The following is a 21584-nucleotide window of genomic DNA, read 5'->3' on the forward strand; positions in this document are numbered from 1 at the left end:
GGGGGAATTAAAATTGCAGTCATGCAGCAAATGCAATGAAGCCATGAAGAATTTTGGCTCAGCTGCCAAATTTTTCAAAGCAGCATTTGGAACTGATAGAATAGCGCCTGGTATTGGTGGAACAGCAATACCGGAACAGAATTCTGGGCGATTTGGACCATCAGTCATCTGTACCACGAGCTCAAGAAGTTTTACTACTCAACAGAGAGAGCCCCCAAGAGTTGTAACAACACATCTCTTTCCACCTAAACGTGTCAAGTATTGCACCTAAAGATTTTAAAGTTTTCACCTAAACATCTCAAATATTTTCTTTTAAAAAAAAATTAAATTGAGAACAATCGAAATGTTTTATGAACAGAACCAAAAAGAGAGGAGAATACAAAGACAAAGACAAACAAACTTGGTCGTGAAGCTGCCAAGGAAAAAGGCCAGCTGAATCCGCTGGTGGCAATTTCTGAATTCCTTTTGACGAGGGCAAGTTTTCAACTCTACGGGCTGAAGGAATCATTTGTGGGAAGGAAGGCCGTCCGAGAGAAAAGGCCCCACTTCCTGCAGAGGCAATCGCCGTTTCTGAATCAGTTTGTTCTCTGGAAGAGGGCCTCACCCGTTGAGCTCCAGTTCCCAGAGTACTTTGCAACCAGCCTGACCAGGAAAATAGATGGAGGTAAAGGAGGAGAAAGCGATGGAAAGAAAGCCACTTTAACTTTAAATGTATTCTCCAAGCTGCTGGCTGGCTTGGCTTGAAGAAGTGATTTAAAGAGAGAAATGCCTTCTCCAAACTGGCTGAGGGAGTGGGGTGGGGGGCTTCGAGAGCCACACAATATGCGTGAGAGAGCTTGCTCTAGGCTGATCTTGCTTTGAGCAGGGGGTTGGACTAGATGCCCCGACGGTCCCTTCCAACTCTTTGATTCTATTATTCATTCTACACCCTTCCACTTCACACTCTGGATACCTTGAACTGGATCCGGAAACCTATCGCAAGCCAACGCAATCATCCCCTCATGCCACCCTGGCTTGGTTCCTTCGCTTCTCCGCTTCTTGTTTGAGTTACCAACAGATGTCGAGCGAACCCTGGCAGAGACCTTCAAGGAAGCTGAGGCTCAGCAGAAACGCACAAAGAACGCCTTTCTGTTCTTCCAGAAATTATCCTTCAGCGCAACGGCACTCTGCAGCCGAGACCCCCCTCGTCCAATTAAAATGAAATCATTCCCGAGGAGCCTCGGGAGGGGTGGGGGGTGGGTGGGAAAGAGAGCCCAAAGCGCCAGAGTAATCATCCGCAAGCTCTTTTTTAATTTGAAACTGGAGCAGAATGCTTACGCCGCGGAGGGGGAGCGGCTCCCCTTTAGAGATACGAGATTTCAATTATTATTAAACTACATTATTTAAATTCCGCAGAACTGGCTTCGCAAAGCGAGCGGACGGGAGTCCTTGGCACGGACGCCTTTGCTCTCCGTTGCGCTCGAGGGGAAGGGGGGACACGTGCTCCCAAGGTAGCATCCAAATCGGGCAGCTGGCCCGCACCGAGCGCAAGTCAAGGCCCCAGAAAATATAAGGAGCTCAGCGTGAGCTTAATCCCCCCCTCTCTTCTCTCAAGCCTGAGAACACTCAACAATTGTTAAACGCGGGGCTGCCCCAGGTTCTGGGTTTAATTGCTTGAACTGCAGACTGCACAGACATTCAAAAATGTTTCCTTTTCAGGTGCGTGCTAAGGACTCTCGAGGGACGGTGACTCAGTAGTAGAGGATCTGCTTGGTAAGAAGAAGAAGAAGACTGCAGATTTATACCCCATCCTTCTCTCAGAGCGGCCTACAATCTACAATCTCCTTTCCCCACAACAGACACCCTGTGAGGTGGGTGGGGTTGAGAGAGCTCTGAAGAAGACTGCAGATTTATACCCTGTCCTTCTCCCGGGGATTGAACCTGGGACCTTCTGCATGCCAAGCAGAGGCTCTGCCACTGAGCCCACTCTCTCTCCATCGCTGTGTATGTTTTCTTTTTCTTCCCACTGAACTTATGAAGACCTATTTAGCACCTTAATGTTAATTTTAATGTAACTGTATATTGATTTATGATGATTTTATTGCTAGGTATATTATTGTATTGTATTGCATTTATACGTTTTGAGCCGCCCTGAGCCTGCTTGTGCAGGGAGGGCGGGATATAAATAAAAAGTATTATTATTATTATTATTATTATTATTATTATTATTATTATTATCAAGTGCAGTATTGTAGACCAGCAGTGGCTCTCCAGGGTCTCAGGCTGAGGTCTTTCCCATCACCACCTGCCTGGTCCTTTTCACTGAAGATGCCGGGGATTGAACCTGGGACCTTCTGCATGCCAAGCAGAGGCTCTGCCACTAAGCCACACTCTCTCCCCATCAAGTGCAGTATTGTAGACCAGCAGTGGCTCTCCAGGGTCTCAGGCTGAGGTCTTTCCCATCACTTCCTGCCTGGTCCTTTTCACTGGAGATGCCGGGGATTGAACCTGGGACCTTCTGCATGCCGAGCAGAGGCTCTGCCACTGAGCCATTGCCTCTTCCCTCTAATACATGAACACCCGAAGCTGCCTTATACTGAACTGATCCCTGGTCCATCAAGATCAGTATTGTCCGAGACTGACAGCAGCTCTTCTTCTTCAAGCCCCAGCACCTCCAGTTGAAAGGAGCAGGCAGCCTGCTCCTTTCAACTAGAGGTGCTTGGGATTGAAGAATAAGAAGACTGCAGATTGAGACCCTGCCTTTCTCTCTGAATCAGAGACTCTGAGCGGCTCACAATCTCCCATATCTTTTCCCCCCACAACAGGCACCCTGTAAGGTGGGTGGGGCTGAGAGGGCTCCCACAGCAGCTGCCCTTTCAAGGACAACTCCTACGAGAGCCATGGCTGATCCAAGGCCATTCCAGCAGCTGCAAGTGGAGGAGTGGGGAATCAAACCCGGTTCTCCCAGACAAGAGTCTGCACACTTAGAGCTATGGCTGATCCAAGGCCATTCCAGCTGCTGCAAGTGGAGGAGTGGGGAATACAACCCGGTTTTCCCAGATAAGAGTCTGCACACTTAGAGCTATGGCTGATCCAAGGCCATTCCAGCTGCTGCAAGTGGGAGGAGTGGGGAATCCAACCCGGTATCCCAGATAAGAGTCTGCACACTTAGAGCTATGGCTGATCCAAGGCCATTCCAGCTGCTGCAAGTGGAGGAGTGGGGAATACAACCCGGTTTTCCCAGATAAGAGTCTGCACACTTAGAGCTATGGCTGATCCAAGGCCATTCCAGCTGCTGCAAGTGGAGGAGTGGGGAATCCAACCCGGTATCCCAGATAAGAGTCTGCACACTTAGAGCTATGGCTGATCCAAGGCCATTCCAGCTGCTGCAAGTGGAGGAGTGGGGAATACAACCCGGTTTTCCCAGATAAGAGTCTGCACACTTAGAGCTATGGCTGATCCAAGGCCATTCCAGCTGCTGCAAGTGGAGGAGTGGGGAATCCAACCCGGTATCCCAGATAAGAGTCTGCACACTTAGAGCTATGGCTGATCCAAGGCCATTCCAGCTGCTGCAAGTGGAGGAGGGGGGAATCAAACCCGGTTCTCCCAGTCAAGAGTCTGCACACTTAGAGCTATGGCTGACCCAAGGCCATTCCAGCAGCTGCAAGTGGAGGAGTGGGGGAATCCAACCCCGTTCTCCCAGATAAGAGTCTGCACACTTAGAGCACTGGCTGACCCAAGGCCATTCCAGCAGCTGCAAGTGGAGGAGTGGGGAATCCAACCCGGTTCTCCCAGACAAGAGTCTGCACACTTAGAGCTATGGCTGATCCAAGGCCATTCCAGCTGCTGCAAGTGGAGGAGTGGGGAATCCAACCCCGTTCTCCCAGACTAAGAGTCTGCACATTTAGAGCTACGGCTGACCCAAGGCCATTCCAGCAGGTGCGAGTGGAGGAGTGGGGAATCAAACCCGGTTCTCCCAGATAAGAGAGCTCTGGCTGACCCAAGGCCATTCCAGCAGGTGCAAGTGGAGGAGTGGGGAATCAAACCTGGTTCTCCCAGATAAGAGTCCGCACACTTAACCACGACACCAAACTGGCTTAAGCAGCGTATGAATAATAATATTGAAGTCCCATTGTAGTAAAGAATGTGTTAGTTATTTTTCATGGAATTTTTTTCCCCTGTGTTGAGCTACTGTCCGTGATTCTCTCTTGCACTGTCTCCCCAATTCTCATCTGGAAGACCCTCTGCACGTCACTTGCTGAGCATTACTCTCCTGTAAGTGGTTGCTGGAGTGGGAACAACCACATTCATGGGCTTTGGCCGCATTTACTCTCCGGGAGTCTTCCCAGCTGTTTCTCAGCCTTCTCAGCAAAGACGCCCCCCCCCCTCAGCCCCAAACAGGGCTCTGTGAACTGTACCCTCCTCTGAAACAAGAAGATCTGCCTTTTTTAACTCGGGAGGCTAGAGCGGATATTCAAACGGGACAAGCCACCAAAGTCTGTGAGCCTCCACATTTCAGAGGAGCTTACTCTAAAAATCCCGGCTTGTGCTTGTGTTCGACGTGAGGTCCGAACTGGATCTGGGCTTGGAAACCTCCAAATTCGCAAGCCTTCTCGAAGGATACTGGGTGGGAGCCGTTGAGGATGTCGTCACGAGCCTGCAAAGCAAGAGGAGGGGAAAAAAAAGAATTATAGAATCATTGGAAGGGACCTCCAGAGCTATCCTGTCCAACCCCTGTACAGTGCAGGAAAGGAAAGGAAAGGTCCCCTGTGCAAGCACCAGTCGTTTCTGACTCTGGGGTGACGTTGCTTTCACAACGTTTTCACGGCAGACTTTTGACGGGGAGGTTTGCCATTACCTTCCCCAGTCATCGACACTCCCCCCCCCCCCAGCACGCTGGGTACTCATTTGACCGACCTCGGAAGGATGGAAGGTTGAGTCAACCTTGGGCTGGCTACCTGAATCCAGCTTCAGCCGGAATCGAACTCAGGTCGCGAGCACAGAGTTCAGATCATAGTACTGCTGCTTTACCACTCTGCACCACGGGGCCGCAGAGTGCGAGAACCTTACAAACACCTCTCCCCAACACACCCTGTGACCCTGCTTCGTGTCCAGAAGAAGGCAAAAACCTCCAGGATCCCTGGGCCAAACTGACCCCAAATTGCTGACTGATCCCAAAGTGGCCATCGGCATTTCCCTGGGTGCGTAAGAAAGGCCCACGGGAACTCAGCCCTGATTCGACCCTTCCTGCCCTCCTTCTCATGATCCGCCGAAGTTCACAAAATCGGCATTGCTGCCATCTAGCCTCTGCTTACAAACCTCCAAGAAGAAGAAAATGATAATGGATTTCTATCCCATCCGATACGCTGAATCTCAGAGTGGCTCACAATCTCCTTTACCTTCCCACCCCACAAGAGACACCCTGTGAGGCAGGTGGGGCTGAGAGAGCTCTCCCAGAAGCTGCCCTTTCAACGTCAACTCCTACGAGAGCTATGGCTGACCCAAGGCCATTCCAGCAGCTGCAAGTGGAGAAGTGGGGAATCAAACCCGGTTCTCCCAGATAAGAGTCTGCACACTTAGAGCTATGGCTGACCCAAGGCCATTCCAGCAGCTGCAAGTGGAGGAGTGGGGAATCAAACCTGGCTCTCCAGATAAGAGTCTGCACACTTAGAGCTATGGCTGACCCGAGGCCATTCCAGCAGCTGCAAGTGGAAAGGGGGGAATCCAACTCGGTTCTCCCACATAAGAGTCTGCACACTTAGAGCTTTGGCTGACCCAAGGCCATTCCAGCAGCTGCAAGTGGAGGAGTGGGGAATCAAACACGGCTCTCCCAGATAAGAGTCTGCACACTTAGAGCTATGGCTGACCCAAGGCCATTCCAGCAGCTGCAAGTGGAGAAGTGGGGAATCAAACCCGGTTCTCCCAGATAAGAGTCTGCACACTTAGAGCTATGGCTGACCCAAGGCCATTCAGCAGCTGCAAGTGGAGGAGTGGGGAATCAAACCTGGCTCTCCCAGATAAGAGTCTGCACACTTAGAGCTATGGCTGACCCGAGGCCATTCCAGCAGCTGCAAGTGGAGAAGTGGGGAATCCAACTCGGTTCTCCCACATAAGAGTCTGCACACTTAGAGCTTTGGCTGACCCAAGGCCATTCCAGCAGCTGCAAGTGGAGGAGTGGGGAATCAAACCCCGTTCTCCCAGATAAGAGTCTGCACACTTAGAGCTATGGCTGACCCAAGGCCATTCCAGCAGCTGCAAGTGGAGGAGTGGGGAATCAAACCTGGCTCTCCCAGATAAGAGTCTGCACACTTAGAGCTATGGCTGACCCGAGGCCATTCCAGCAGCTGCAAGTGGAGAAGTGGGGAATCCAACTCGGTTCTCCCACATAAGAGTCTGCACACTTAGAGCTTTGGCTGACCCAAGGCCATTCCAGCAGCTGCAAGTGGAGGAGTGGGGAATCAAACCCGGCTCTCCCAGATAAGAGTCTGCACACTTAGAGCTATGGCTGACCCGAGGCCATTCCAGCAGCTGCAAGTGGAGGAGTGGGGAATCCAACCCGGTTCTCCCAGATAAGAGTCTGCACACTTAGAGCTATGGCTGACCCAAGGCCATTCCAGCAGCTGCAAGTGGAGAAGTGGGGAATCCAACTCGGTTCTCCCACATAAGAGTCTGCACACTTAGAGCTTTGGCTGACCCAAGGCCATTCCAGCAGCTGCAAGTGGAGGAGTGGGGAATCAAACCCGGCTCTCCCAGATAAGAGTCTGCACACTTAGAGCTATGGCTGACCCGAGGCCATTCCAGCAGCTGCAAGTGGAGGAGTGGGGAATCCAACCCGGTTCTCCCAGATAAGAGTCTGCACACTTAGAGCTGTGGCTGACCCAAGGCCATTCCAGCAGCTGCAAGTAGAGGAGTGGGGAATCCAACCCAGTTCTCCCTCTAAACACTTAGTGCTATAGCTGATCCAAGGCCATTCCAGCAGGTGCAAGTGGAGGAGTGGGGAAAAGAACCAGATAAGATTCCACACACTTCACCACTACACCAAACCAGTATGCCAGGGAAGGAGAGCTCACCGCCTCCTAAGGAAGCCTGTTCCAATGAAGAACTGCTCTGTCAGGAAGTTCTTCCTGATGTTCAGCTGGAAACGCTTTTGATTACATTTCAGCCCATTGGTTCTGATCTGACCTTCTAAGGTAACAGAAAACAACTCTGCACCAGCCTCTCTAGGACAGCCCTTGATGGACTTGAAGATGGTGATCCTGTCACCTCTCAGCCGCCTTCTCTCCAGGCGAAACATCCCCAGCTCCATCAACCTTTCCTCATAGGATGTGGTCTCCAGACCCTTCACCATCTTCACTGCCCTCCTCTGGACCTATTCCAGCTTGTCTATATCCTTAAATTGGGTGCCCAAAACTGAACACAAGACTCCAGGTGAGGTCTAATCAGAGCAGAATACTTGCGTGAACTGTTTCACTGGTTACAGACACAGGGTATCTATTGGTATAGCATTTTTCTGGGAGAGTCCCAGGCAGGAATAGGTTTTTTTTAAATGCCGAGTTACAAAAAGAGCATCTAGCAATATTTGATTGGCAAAACATTGGTGAATTACAGACACATTCCTGTATTTGGGTTTTTGCCTGTCTTCTGCTAGCGTGCCTACTGTAAAGTTCCTTAAGTACTGAGAGAGGGGAAAGGAAAAGAACTGGGCTCGAGGCAATGCAAGAAGAGACTCTGTCCCTGCTCTTTCATCTGTTATTGAACCTTCAGCCAGGCAAGTGATCCCTCAACACTGCCTAGTGCAGGGGTGGCCAGACTGTGGCTCCTTCACACATATTGTTTGGTTCCCGAAGCCCCCACTGCTCTGTGTGCCAGTTTGGAGATGGCTTTTGTCTCTTTAAATCACTTATATGAGCCAAGTCAGCTGGCAACTTGGAGAATGCGTTTAAAGTTAAAGTTGCTTTCTTCCCCCTCCCTCCCATCTATTTTCCTTCCTTCCTTCCTTCCTTCCTTCCTTCCTTCCTTCTTCCTTCCTTCCTTCCTTCCTTCCTTCCTTCCTTCCTTCCTTCCTTCCTTCCTTCCCCCCTCCCTTCCTCCTTCCCTTCCTTCCTTCCCTCCTTCCCTTCCTTCCTTCCCTTCTCCCTCCTTCCTTCCTTCCCTCCCCTCCTCCTTCCCTTCATTCCTTCCTCCCTTCCCTTCCTCCTTCCTTCCTTCCTCCCCTCCCTCCTTCCCTTCCCCTCCCTTCCCTTGCCTCCTTCCTTCCTTCCCTCCCCTCCCTCCTTCCCTTCCTCCCTCCCCTCCCTCCTTCCCTTCCTTCCTTCCTCCCTTCCCTTCCTCCTTCCTTCCTTCCTTCCCTCCCTCCCTCCCTCCTTCCCTTCCTTCCTTCCTCCCCTCCCTCCTTCCCTTCCTTCCTTCCTCCCTTCCCTTCCTCCTTCCTCCCTCCCCTCCCTCCTTCCCCCTTCCCTTCCTCCTTCCTTCCTTCCTTCCTTCCTTCCTTCCTTCCTTCCTTCCTTCCTTCCTTCCCTCCCTCCTTCCCTTCCTTCCCTCCCTCCCTCCCTCCTTCCTTCCCTCCCTCCCTCCCTCCTTCCCTTCCTTCCCTCCCCTCCTTCCTTCCTTCCTTCCCTCCCCTCCCTCCCTCCTTCCTTCCTCTTGCAGCTCTCAAATATCTATCATTCATGTCTTGCGGCTCTCAAACATCTGATGTTTATTCTATGTGGCTCTTACGCTAAGCAGCTTTGCCATCCCTGGCCTAGTGCATATGAGTAATTTGGATTCCACACGAGGCATGGGCCCAAATCGAAGCACAAACTGCAATTCATGCTAAAAATGGCCGATTCGTGGTTCATTATGAATTGGTTTGGCAAATAGTGCTGCACACAAAAAACCCCAAAATGGCTTGTTTTGGGGGTGGTTCGTCTGTGCCGTTGTTGGCGGGGGATCCTCCTTGCGCACCGTGATGCGCCTGGCACAGTGATGTCACCCAGGAGTGATGTAATCGCACCGGGCATGGTGGCAGAAGGATGCTCAATCACTTGGGGAAACCCCCCCCCCCCAGCAACGTGCCCAATGGAATAACATCATTTCTGGGTGACATCAATGCACTGGGTACGTCACGGAGATCCAGTTTGGTGTAGTGGTTAAGTGCGTGGACTCTTATCTGGAGAACCGGGTTTGATTCCCCACTCCTCCACTTGCACCTGCTGGAATGGCCTTGGGTCAGCCATAGCTCTGGCAGAGGTTGTCCTTGAAAGGGCAGCTGCTGTGAGAGCCCTCTCCAGCCCCACCCACCTCACAGGGTGTCTGTTGTGGGGGAGGAAGGGAAAGGAGATTGTGAGCTGCTCTGAGACTCTTCCGAGTTGAGGGCAGGATATAAATACAATATCTTCATCTACCTCACAGGGTATCTGTTGTGGGGGAGGAAAGGGAAAGGAGATTGTGAGCCGCTCTGAGACTCTTTGGAGTGGAGGGCGGGATATAAATCCAATATCTTCATCTACCTCACAGGTGTCTGTTGTGGGGGAGGAAGGGAAAGGAGATTGTGAGCTGCTCTGAGACTATTCGGAGTGGAGGGCAGGATATAAATCCAACATCATCTTCTTCATGGTGTGCCTGTGCTTTCTAGCCCTCTTGAGGGCCGTTCCACACCTTCCCAAATGGAATGAACGCACGAACCACGAATTCTTCAGGAAATTTTTTTTAAAAACCCCATGAAATGAACCAAACTACCGAAACGGGTAATCCAACGAATCACAAAATGAAACGAACTGCCATTTTTGCGTTCCGTGCCCATCCTGATTCCACACCTCTTCGGAACCCATTGGGGACTAGAAACTTCCCCTGAATTAATTCCCCAGGATTAAAAGCAAGCAAGCAAGGAAAGAGTATTTTTGCTTGGGTGCAGTGCAGAAGAGCTGGGTGGATTTCTTTCCGACCTATACCTGAACATAAAGCAAGTTGAGCTGCACGGGGTCCCTGGAATCGACATTTTGGTCTGAGTAGAAGAACTTGCGCCTCAGCAGCAGCGTTTCGTTCTCGTCCACGCCTTGCTCTCGGAAAGTCCGACTGTGATCCAACCAGTTCACTGCAGGGGGAAAGAGGAGATACACAGACGCACAAACGATGGCCCCTCGTCAGAGGCAAAGCATTTGCTCCTTGCATGGAGCCAGAAGTTGTGCGTTTCAAGTGGAGTTATTTATAACCATTTCCCCCTTGCCTCTCCAATTCTGGCACAAGCACACCCACTCCTAAATCCAGGAATAAGCACACAAATGGAAGGCTTGTGTTGGAACTCCCAGCTATTATTCACGGAGGCTGAAACCTCTTGGTTTTGTAAGCAGAATTCAGCCATGCTGTGGCGACGATACTCACAATCGTCATCCGTGTGCAGTTTTGCCTTCAGCTTCTCCATCTTCTTCTCATCGCGTAGCAGCGTCCGGTCCTTCTTCAGTGTCCCCGTGCCTTCTTCCTTCTTCTCTTCGTTGCTCTCCTGGATCAAGGAGTACTCTTCATAATTGGTTATCCCTAGAACGGCACAAACAAACTAAGCCAGCTCTTCCACAAAGCAGGATATCGAGCAGGGGTGTAAAACATGCATTTTGGAGGCAGAATCAGGCCCCCGGAAGTCTCCTATCAGGCCCCTGAGCAACTGGCTGTCATCTGCTTCCTTCTCCCTCTCTCTTGCTTCCTTCTGCATCTCAGCTTGCTTTACAAGGCTTGCTCAATTGCACAGGACCTACAGATAAAAGCCTCTATTTTCTCCATTGGGTGAGGCTCCTCCCTTGGAGAGGAAGGCGAGGAGGGAGAGCTTGCTCTGCCAAGCTCTCTCAATCGCACAGCAGAGCTACTGAGCCAAATCTCTCTTCCTTCTATGGCTGATGCTCCCCCCACCTAGTCCCTGGGGAAAGAAGGAAAAAGCTAGAGCTTCTTCTGCCCAGTTCCCTGGATCCCATGGGAGAAATACAAAGCATCATTAAGACCAATGAGTGCTAATGTTTTAAGCATGTTTTAAGTTTTTAAAATATATGTATTTGTGTTTGCCTGTATTCTTTATAAAATTTATATTTCTGCTATCTAATCTTAAATAGGTACACACGTGGCTCGCCCTAAAATGGCTCGGTCCAACCCGACATGGCCCGGCCCAGCAAGGTCTCATTTATGTCAGATTCGGCCCTCATAGCAAATATTATAGAGGGCAAGACAAAGCCAAACATTTTAAGGTCTGATATTGCAAATGCTAAAGGGCTCCCCCTGCTGGTAGCTAGAGAAAGAACAGCATGGCGTACCACAGTGCACTTCAAGGTTGTCAAATTAAAGCTAGCGCATGCTTTTAAATTTGAAGAGGTGCAAGCAGTGAAGTGGTTAGAATGTCAGGCTAGGATCTGGAAAAGCCAGGCTCGAATCCCCATTTGTGTCACGGAAGCTTGCTGGGTAACCTCGGGGCAGCCACACGCTTTCAACCTAACCTACCTCCCAGGGTTGTTGTCGAAAGGACAAAGTGGAGGAGAGGAGAATTATGCAAGCCATGTTGGGAACCCACTGGACTATGCAAAGTAAATAAATAAACTAAGTTTTAGATAAGCAGCCCTTAAGGGTCACCTCACACTTGTCCTGGAGTACAAGGTGGAAGAGAACAGACACAAATTAAATAAATTAATTATCCTATGGCACTGTGTGTAGACTGCAAGTCCCTTGGACTGCAAGAAGATCCAATCAGTCAGTCCTAAGGGAAATCAACCCAGACTGTTCCCTGGAAGGTCAGATGCTGAAGCTGAAGCTCAGATACTTTCGCCACCCAGTGAGAAGGGAGCGCTCCCTGGAGAAGACTCTTGAGAGTCCCTTGGACTGCAAGAAGATCCAATCAGTCCGTACTGAGGGAAATCAACCCTGACCGTTCCCTGGAAGGTCAGATGCTGAAGCTGAGACTTAAATACTTTGACCACCAAAGGAGAAGGGAGCCCTCACTGGAGAAGACTCATGAGAGTCTCTTGGACTGCAAGAAGATCCAATCAGTCAGTCCTAAGGGAAATCAACCCAGACTGTTCCCTGGAAGGTCAGATGCTGAAGCTGAAGCTCAGATACTTTGGCCACCCAGTGAGAAGGGAGCGCTCCCTGGAGAAGACTCTTGAGAGTCCCTTGGACTGCAAGAAGATCCAATCAGTCCGTACTGAGGGAAATCAACCCTGACCGTTCCCTGGAAGGTCAGATGCTGAAGCTGAGACTTAAATACTTTGACCACCAAAGGAGAAGGGAGCCCTCACTGGAGAAGACTTGGAGAAGACTCTTGAGAGTCCCTTGGACTGCAAGAAGATCCGATCAGTCAGTCCTAAGGGAAATCAGCCCAGACTGTTCCCTGGAAGGTCAGATGCTGAAGCTGAAGCTCAAATACTTGGGCCACCCAATGAGAAGGGGGCACTCACTGGAGAAGACTCTTGAGAGTCCCTTGGACTGCAAGAAGATCCAATCAGTCAGTCCTAAGGGAAATCAACCCAGACTGTTCCCTGGAAGGTCAGATGCTGAAGCTGAAGCTCAAATACTTTGGCCACCCGATGAGAAGGGAGCACTCCCTGGAGAAGACCCTGATGCTGGGAAAGGCAGAAGGCAAAAGAAGAAGGGGATGGCAAAAGAGGAGATGGCTGGACAGCATTACTGATGTAACAAACACGAATTTGAGCAGACTTCGGAGGATGGTGGAAGACAGGAGGGCCTGGTGTGACTTGGTCCACGGGGTCGCAAAGAGTCGGACTCGAATGTGCGACGGAACAACAACAATTGTGTGTAGAATAGCCACAAGATCCTAGGATGGTCCGGTAACCCTTCCTGCCCTCCCTCTCATGATCTGCCAAAATTCACAGAATCAGCGTTGCTGTCAGACTTGCTGTTTGGAAACACCCAAAGAAGGAGAGCCCACCAGCTCTTGAGCAGGCCCGGCACTTGGGAATAGGTAAACGTCTAGGGCGCCCCCTCCCCACTTGCGCAATCCCCAAGCCACACTTGCCGAACTTGGGAAGTGCTGCGGAGGGAAAGTGCTGACTGTTTCTTCCTGGTTTTAAGGGATGTCAAACATGCAGTTCAGGGGCCGAATCAGGCCCCTGGAGGGCTCCTATCAGGCTCCCGAGCAACTGGCTAACATTTTTTTTTTGGCCACTGTGTAACACAGAGTGTTGGACTGGATGGGCCATTGGCCTGATCCAACATGGCTTCTCTTACGTTCTTATGTGACTCAGAGTGTTGGACTGGATGGGCCACTGGCCTGATCCAACAGGGCTTCTCTTATGTTCTTATGTGACACAGAGTGTTGGACTGGATGGGCCACTGGCCTGATCCAACAGGGCTTCTCTTATGTTCTTATGTGACACAGAGTGTTGGACTGGATGGGCCACTGGCCTGATCCAACATGGCTTCTCTTATGTTCTTATGAGACACAGAGTGTTGGACTGAATGGGCCACTGGCCTGATCCAACATGGCTTCTCTTATGTTCTTATGTGACACAGAGTGTTGGACTGAATGGGCCACTGGCCTGATCCAACAGGGCTTCTCTTATGTTCTTATGTGACACAGAGTGTTGGACTGAATGGGCCACTGGCCTGATCCAACATGGCTTCTCTTATGTTCTTATGTGACACAGAGTGTTGGACTGAATGGGCCACTGGCCTGATCCAACATGGCTTCTCTTATGTTCTTATGTGACACAGAGTGTTGGACTGAATGGGCCACTGGCCTGATCCAACATGGCTTCTCTTATGTTCTTATGAGACACAGAGTGTTGGACTGGATGGGCCACTGGCCTGATCCAACAGGGCTTCTCTTATGTTCTTATGTGACACAGAGTGTTGGACTGGAGGGGCCATTGGCCTGATCCAACATGGCTTCTCTTATGTTCTTATGTGACACAGAGTGTTGGACTGGATGGGCCATTGGCCTGATCCAACATGGCTTCTCTTCTGTTCTTATGTGACACAGAGTGTTGGCCTGGATGGGCCATTGGCCTGATCCAACATGGCTTCTCTTCTGTTCTTATGTGACACAGAGTGTTGGACTGGAGGGGCCACTGGCCTGATCCAACATGGCTTCTCTTATGTTCTTATGTGACACAGAGTGTTGGACTGGAGGGGCCACTGGCCTGATCCAACATGGCTTCTCTTATGTTCTTATGTAACACAGAGTGTTGGACTGGATGGGCCATTGGCCTGATCCAACATGGCTTCTCTTCTGTTCTTATGTAACACAGAGTGTTGGACTGGAGGGGCCATTGGCCTGATCCAACATGGCTTCTCTTCTGTTCTTATGTGACACAGAGTGTTGGACTGGAGGGGCCATTGGCCTGATCCAACATGGCTTCTCTTATGTTCTTATGTGACACAGAGTGTTGGACTGGATGGGCCATTGGCCTGATCCAACATGGCTTCTCTTCTGTTCTTATGTGACACAGAGTGTTGGACTGGATGGGCCATTGGCCTGATCCAACATGGCTTCTCTTCTGTTCTTATGTGACACAGAGTGTTGGACTGGATGGGCCACTGGCCTGATCCAACATGGCTTCTCTTATGCTCTTCTGTGACACAGAGTGTTGGACTGGATGGGCCATTGGCCTGATCCAACATGGCTTCTCTTAGGTTCTTATGGGACACAGAGTGTTGGCCTGGATGGGCCATTGGCCTGATCCAACATGGCTTCTCTTATGTTCTTATGTGACACAGAGTGTTGGACTGGAGGGGCCATTGGCCTGATCCAACAGGGCTTCTCTTATGTTCTTATGTGACATAGAGTGTTGGACTGGATGGGCCATTGGCATGATCCAACATGGCTTCTCTGATGTTCTTATGTGACACAGAGTACTGGACTGGATGGGCCATTGGCCTGATCTAACATGGCTTCTCTTATGTTCTTATGTGACACAGAGTGTTGGACTGGATGGGCCATTGGCCTGATCCAACAGGGCTTCTCTGATGTTCTTATGTGACACAGAGTGTTGGACTGGATGGGCCACTGGCCTGATCCAACATGGCTTCTCTTATGTTCTTATGTGACACAGAGTGTTGGACTGGATGGGCCATTGGCCTGATTCAACATGGCTTCTCTTATGTTCTTATGTGACACAGAGTTTTGGACTGGATGGGCCATTGGCATGATCCAACATGGCTTCTCTGATGTTCTTATGTGACACAGAGTACTGGACTGGATGGGCCATTGGCCTGATCTAACATGGCTTCTCTTATGTTCTTATATGACACAGAGTGTTGGACTGGATGGGCCATTGGCCTGATCCAACAGGGCTTCTCTGATGTTCTTATGTGACACAGAGTGTTGGACTGGAGTGGCCATTGGCCTGATCCAACATGGCTTCTCTTATGTGACTCAGAGTGTTGGACTGGATGGGCCATTGGCCTGATCCAACATGGCTTCTCTTATGTTCTTAATTGCTTCCTTCTCCTTCTCTTGCTTTCTTCTGCATCACAGCTTGCTCTGCAAGGCTTGCTCAATTGTACAGGAGCTACAAAGGCACGCCTCTATTTTCTCTATTGGCTGAGGCTCCTCCCTTGGGGAGGAAGGAGGGGAGGAATAGCTCGCTTTGCCAGGCTTTCTCAATTGCACAGCAGAGCTACTGAGCCAAGCCTCTCTTCCTTCTATTGGCTGAGGCTCCTCCCCCCTCCTAGTTCCTTGGGGAAGGAAGGAAAGAGCCAGAGCTTCCTTTGCCCAGTTCCCTGGATCCCACGGGAGAAATACAAAGAAAGCACTTTTAAGACTAATGAGTGCTAATGTTTTAAGTTTTTAAAAATATATATATTTGTGCTTGTGTTCTTTATAAAATTTATATCTCCGCTACCTAATCTTAAATAGGTACACACGTGGCCCGGCCCGACATGGCTTGGCCCAACCACACATGGCCCAGCCCAACAAAGTCTCTTTTATGTCAGATCCGGCCCTCCTAACAAATGAGTTTGAGACCCCTGCGTTAAGGGGTCGCGGTAGTTTCCCCGACCCCATAAAGCCAAGAAAATATAGCACTTCTCATCATTTTTTGCATGCTCATCAGGCTGAGCATGCAAAAAATGAACTGGGGGAGGGCTCGCATTGGGGTTCTACCTCAGGCGCCGGGCCTGCTCCCCGAGGAAGCCTGTCCCACTGTCATGACACCCCCCCCCAATGGCACAACCTGAGGCGACCTCACCTATCCGGCTGCAAATGGTCACCAGCAGCTCCCCGACGGTTTTCGAGTCGTCCACCATCACGGTCTTCACGGACCCGTCCAGCATCCGTATCTTCTGCGGTCTCTGCTTCTTTTTGTACTCCAGAATGTCCTAGGAAGCCAGCCAGAGAAACAAGGCAGAATTAGCCTCATGAAAGCAACTTGCTCTTGAGTCCAGGAGAACCTTAGAGACCAACAAAATTTTCAGGGTACGAGTTTTGGAAAACCCTAAGCCCCCTTTGTCAGATAAGGAGCTTTGGACATGAGTGGAAACTTTCTGTTGGCCTGAATGCTGAACTTTAATAGCACTGTCTCCAGGCATTATATATTTTCGGTTTGCCATCTCGGATTCTGCACGAGAAATCGAGTTTTCTACAGCCTTTTATCCTTGGAAGCCTTTACCCCACGACTAGGGTGGGTAATTTAAGAAATATCTGGGGACTTTGGGGGTGGAGCCAAGATCAAGGCTGTGACAAGCATAATTGAACTCCAAAGGGAGTTCTGGCCATCACATTTAAAGGGACGGCACACCTTTTCAATGCCTTCCTTCCATAGGAAATAATGAAGGATAGGGGCACCTTCTTTTGGGGCTCATAGAATTGGACCCCTTGGTCCAATCTTTTTGAAACTTGGGGGGTATTTTGGGGAGAGGCACTAGATGCTATACTGAACATTTGGTGCCTCTATCTCAAAAAACAGCCCCCCCCCGAGCCCCAGATACCCACAGATCCATTATTTTCTATGGGAATAAATCTCCCTAGGGAATAATAGAGTTCCCAGCAGACATTTCCCTCCCCTCCTCCCGCTTTCTGATGACCTTGAAGCGGGGGGAGGGCCTCCAAACCGGGGGATCCCCTGCCCCCACCTGGGGATTGGCAACCCTACCCACGCCAGCTAACGCGGCAAGGTTTTGAAACGGAACGTTCCCCACTGATGTTTTAGGAAGAATTCAAACAGCAAAAAAAACCAGCCCCTGGACTGAACCCATACCCCATTTCGCAGCATGTAGTAATCCAGGGTTCTGCCGGCTTCCAACCAAATGCCTTTCCGTGGATCCTCGTCGGAGAGAAACAGCCCATAGTCAGACGCTGAGAAAGGAAGGAAAATGAGAAGGATCTTCAGAGACTCCTGGGTCAAATAAAGTTTTCTGCCTTATGTCACCGTAAAGCAGCTCACAGAGTTGTCCTTGAAAGGGCAGCTTCTGGGAGAGCTCTCTCAGCCCCACTCACCTCACAGGGTGTCTGTTGTGGGGGGAGAAGCTATAGAAGATTGTAAGCCGCTCTGAGACTCTGATTCAGAGAGAAGGTCGTGGGATAAATCTGCAGTCTTCTTCTTCTTCTTCCCTGACTGTCATTTGGGCTAGATTTACACAAAATGAGGAGGAAGAACACACTGCCAGACTACTGCGTTGTGTTCTGGAGAGCCAGTTTGGTGTAGTGGTTAAGTGTGCAGACTCTTATCTGGGAGAACCAGGTTTGATTCCCCACTTGCAGCTGCTGGAATGGCCTTGGGTCAGCCGTAGCTCTGTCAGAGGTTGCCCTTGAAAGGGCAGCTTCTGGGAGAGCACTCTCAGCCCCACCCACCTCACAGGGTGTCTGTTGTGGGGGAGGAAGAGAACCAGTTTGGTGTAATGGTTAAGTGTGCTGCAGACTCTTATCTGGGAGAACCGGGTTGGATTCCCCACTCCTCCACTTGCACCTGCTGGAATGGCCTTGGGTCAGCCATAGCTCTATGTGTGCAGACTCTTATCTGGGAGAACCGGGTTTGATTCCCCACTCCTCCACTTGCACTTGCTAGCATGGCCTTGGGTCAGCCATAGCTCTGGCAGAGGTTGTCCTTGAAAGGGGAGCTTCTGGGAGAGCACTCTCAGCCTCACCCACCTCACAGGGCGTCTGTTGTGGGGGAGGAAGGGAAAGGAGATTGTGAGCTGCTCTGAGAGTCTCTCCTTGAAAGGGCAGCTGCTGTGAGAGTCCTCTCAGCCCCACCCACCTCACAGGGTGTTCTGTTGTGGGGGGAGAAGATATAGGAGATTGTAAGCCACTCTGAGTCTCTTTACAGAGCTGGAAGCTTAGGGACCCAATTAATAGTTTCCGTCACAGAACCCGAAAGATTTAATGTTGGGTCTATAAATTCAAATATATACATTTTTAAAGAGAGGGGGAGAAACGACTTTCAAGGCTGAAGCGTTCGTCACGAGGGACGATCGTTCACATATCCGCCATCCCCGCCACCAGCAACATGATTTTCTGTGGACGGGAAATTATCTGTCCTCATGGCAAGGAAGCAGCCTGCCCGCTGGGCATGGGGGTGGCCAAAAGCCACGAGGATGACACCGAAGGAACCGCGGGGCTCCACGTCTCCAACGAGAGCACTTCCATCATTCAGCACTAATTAACGGAGGCTGCGGTTGGAAGTAATGAAGCAAATAATACCAAGCAGCTCAGAGCAAATGCTTCCATCCCATCAGCGTCCGTTCCCTTAAGGCAGGCCGCCTGGCGTCGCTGGCCTCACGGACCCCGCGTGGGGCTGAAACGCTTTTGCCATGCAGAACAGAAACCCCAAGCTCAGAGCCCGGGCTCTCACGCAACACGGCCCCACAGCGGGCGGCCGAGCGCTAACCTTTCATCCCGAATGAAAATTCATTTGATCTCGCCCCGCGGAACCCAAATACAGCACAGCGGGAAGAAGCGGGGAGCGACTCTCCCATAATCCCGAGTTCCGAGATTTCCTGCTGTCCCTTTGGTTTACAGAGGCAAAAAGGTTATTATTCAATTTAATTGGCAAAGATGGTTTCTTTGCGGCTCCCAGCAGCAAAGTCCGGAACAAGGTTAAAGGGGGGGGGGGAATAAAACTAAAATCAAAGAAAACCAACAAAACACAGATAAGATATGTGTGTATAGCCACCCGCGCACAATTAATTCTTAAGCCAGACAGTGCGGGGGGCGTTTTTCAATAATATTTTTATCCCTGTAGTTGGCTAGTTTGTCACGAGGCTCTCCAAAAGAAGAAAGAAGCGGTGGCCTTGTTCAAAGGTGGGGGAAGAGTCAGCACGGGGTTCCCTTTCTTGCTAGCCTGTCTTACGGGAGCAACAGTCAGCAAAGAAGAAGAATTGTAGATTTATACCCCACCCTTCTCTTTGAACTCAGAGTGGCTTACAATCTCCTACATCTTCTCCCCCCACAACAGACACCCTGTGAGGTAGGTGGGGCTGTGAGGGCTCTCCCAGAAGCTGCCCTTTCAAGGACAGTCTCAGAGCGGCCTACCATCTCCTTTCCCTTCCTCCCCCAAAACAGACACCCTGTGAGGCAGGTGGGGCTGAGAGAGCTCTCCCAGAAGCTGCCCTTTCAAGGACAGAGTCTCAGAATGGTCACAATCTCTTTTATCTCCCTCCGTCCCACAACAGACACCCTGTGAGGCAGGTGGGGCTGAGAGGGCTCTCCCAGAAGCTGCCCTTTCAAGGACAGCTCTGAGAGAGCTCTGGCTGACCCAAGGCCATTCCAGCAGGTGCAAGTGGAGGAGTGGAGAATCAAACCCGGTTCTCCCAGATAAGAGTCCACGGACTTAACCACACTACAACAAACTGGCTCTCAGTTAGGGGGTCTCTTCCATCGGAATACTGGCCACAGCCAACGCTGCTTAGGTTCAGATAAGAGTCCAAGCACTTAACCAGTACACCAAACTGGCGAAGATAAGCAAAGATCCTCCACAGTCCAGGAAGCAACGTCAGTCATGCTAGCCTCCTTTGGCCATGACAAGAGGGACCTGTCCCCTCTACCAGGGTAGAGCCAGTTTGGTTTCATGGTTAAGTGTGCGGACTCTTATCTGGGAGAACCGGGTTTGATTCCCCACTCCTCCACTTGCAGCTGCTGGAATGGCCTTGGGTCAGCCAGAGCGCTAAGTGTGCAGACTCTTATCTGGGAGAACGACCCTTGGCACTTACCGTGAGGGGTCCTTCTCCTAGGAGGAAAGGAGGACATCTTGGGTGCTTTCCCACCGTCCAATCAGGGAGGCAGGAATCAAAACTTCCTCTTCCTGTGGCTGTGGGGAACCACCCATCTTCAGTTCGGGTGACTCCGAGCAGCAGTATAACGTTAACTGTATCTATAAAAATAAAAACTTCTAACAAGTGAAACAACAACAACTATTAGTCTGTCGGTGCCCATAAAGGAGATGGGCGATCGACGAAGGTATAAACTTTATTGATAGGAAAAGTAGGGAACAGGCCCGAAGGCCATCAAATGTTGGTAGAGATGTAGTTAGGTACAGTGGAGAATTCAGCTGCCCGAGGTAGGGCGATAGATGGGAGGGCAAGATGTCCTCCTTTCCTCCTAGGAGAAGGACCCCTCACGGTAAGTGCCAAGGGTCGTTCTCCCTAGGAGGCGGAGGACATCTTGGGTGCTCCTAGAGCAGTAGGTTACTTAGGGAGGGATCGCCCTACTCAGGCAGTACATGCTGTAAGATTCGTCTACCGAAGGCCGCATCCGCCGACGCGTAAGAGTTCAGCTTGTAGTGTTGAACGAAGGTGGAGATTGACGACCACGTAGCTGCCTTACACACTTCCTCGACTGAGGCGTTCCTGCTGAAGGCTGCGTTGGCGGCTGCGCTTCTGGTCGAGTGTGCTGTGATCCCAGGCGGGACCTCGAGGTGCAAGGCCTTGTAGGCCTCCGCTATGCACTGCTTACTGGCATGACTAATGGCCGACTTGGACATCTTTTGCCCCAATCTGGGTGCAGAGATATTGATGAACATAGAGTCTGACTTACGTAGTGACTCTGTTCTAATCAGGTAGACTTTGATCGCCCTGCGCACGTCCAGGGTGTGCCAGGTTCGTTCCTTGGGGTGTCTGGGATCCGGACAAAAGGATGGTAGGTTGATCTCTTGATTTTGGTGGAATCTGGATGACACCTTTGGTTGGAAGGTAGGATCCGGGTAGAGTACGACTTTATCCTTGTGGAACACGCATAGCTCCTTCCTAGCAGATAGAGCTCCTAACTCGGAGACCCTTCTGGCCGATGTTATTGCCACCAGGAAAATCGTCTTCATGCGAAGCATCTTTAAGGGCACTTGCATGAGTGGTTCGAAGGGTGGACCTGTTAGGGCGGTCAGCACTGGGTTCAGCTTCCAGGTCGGGAACCGATGGGTCTGCGGTGGGGAGCTTAAGGAAGCCCCTCTAAGGAACCGTCGGATGTGAGGGTGAGACGACAGGGATACACCATCCACCTGCTGAAGTACTGATGACAGTGCCGCGATCTGGCGTTTGAGGGTGGCTGGCTTCAGGCCGGACTGTAGCCCATCCTGAAGGAATTGTAGCACCCTGGGAACAGTAGGGTGTAATGGATCCACACTCTTTCTCCGGCACCACCTGTGGAAGGCTTTCCAAGACATGTTGTAGATCCGCGTCGTGGATTCCTTTCTGGATGCTAA

At 50.8% G+C, this 21584-nt stretch overlaps 1 protein-coding gene across 1 annotated transcript in view; it reads right to left on the reverse strand.

Moving 5' to 3' along the window:
* Positions 1–21584, reverse strand: part of TLN2 (talin 2) — a 254331-nt gene that overhangs the window by 123790 nt on the left and 108957 nt on the right. The window contains 5 exon segments of the mRNA XM_060259753.1: positions 4509–4636; positions 9912–10054; positions 10342–10494; positions 16143–16272; positions 17151–17248. Of these exon segments, the coding sequence (XP_060115736.1) occupies positions 4509–4636; positions 9912–10054; positions 10342–10494; positions 16143–16272; positions 17151–17248 (652 nt within the window).

This window comes from Heteronotia binoei, chromosome 19, assembly GCF_032191835.1.
Source record: "Heteronotia binoei isolate CCM8104 ecotype False Entrance Well chromosome 19, APGP_CSIRO_Hbin_v1, whole genome shotgun sequence".
NCBI classification, from domain to species: domain Eukaryota; kingdom Metazoa; phylum Chordata; class Lepidosauria; order Squamata; family Gekkonidae; genus Heteronotia; species Heteronotia binoei.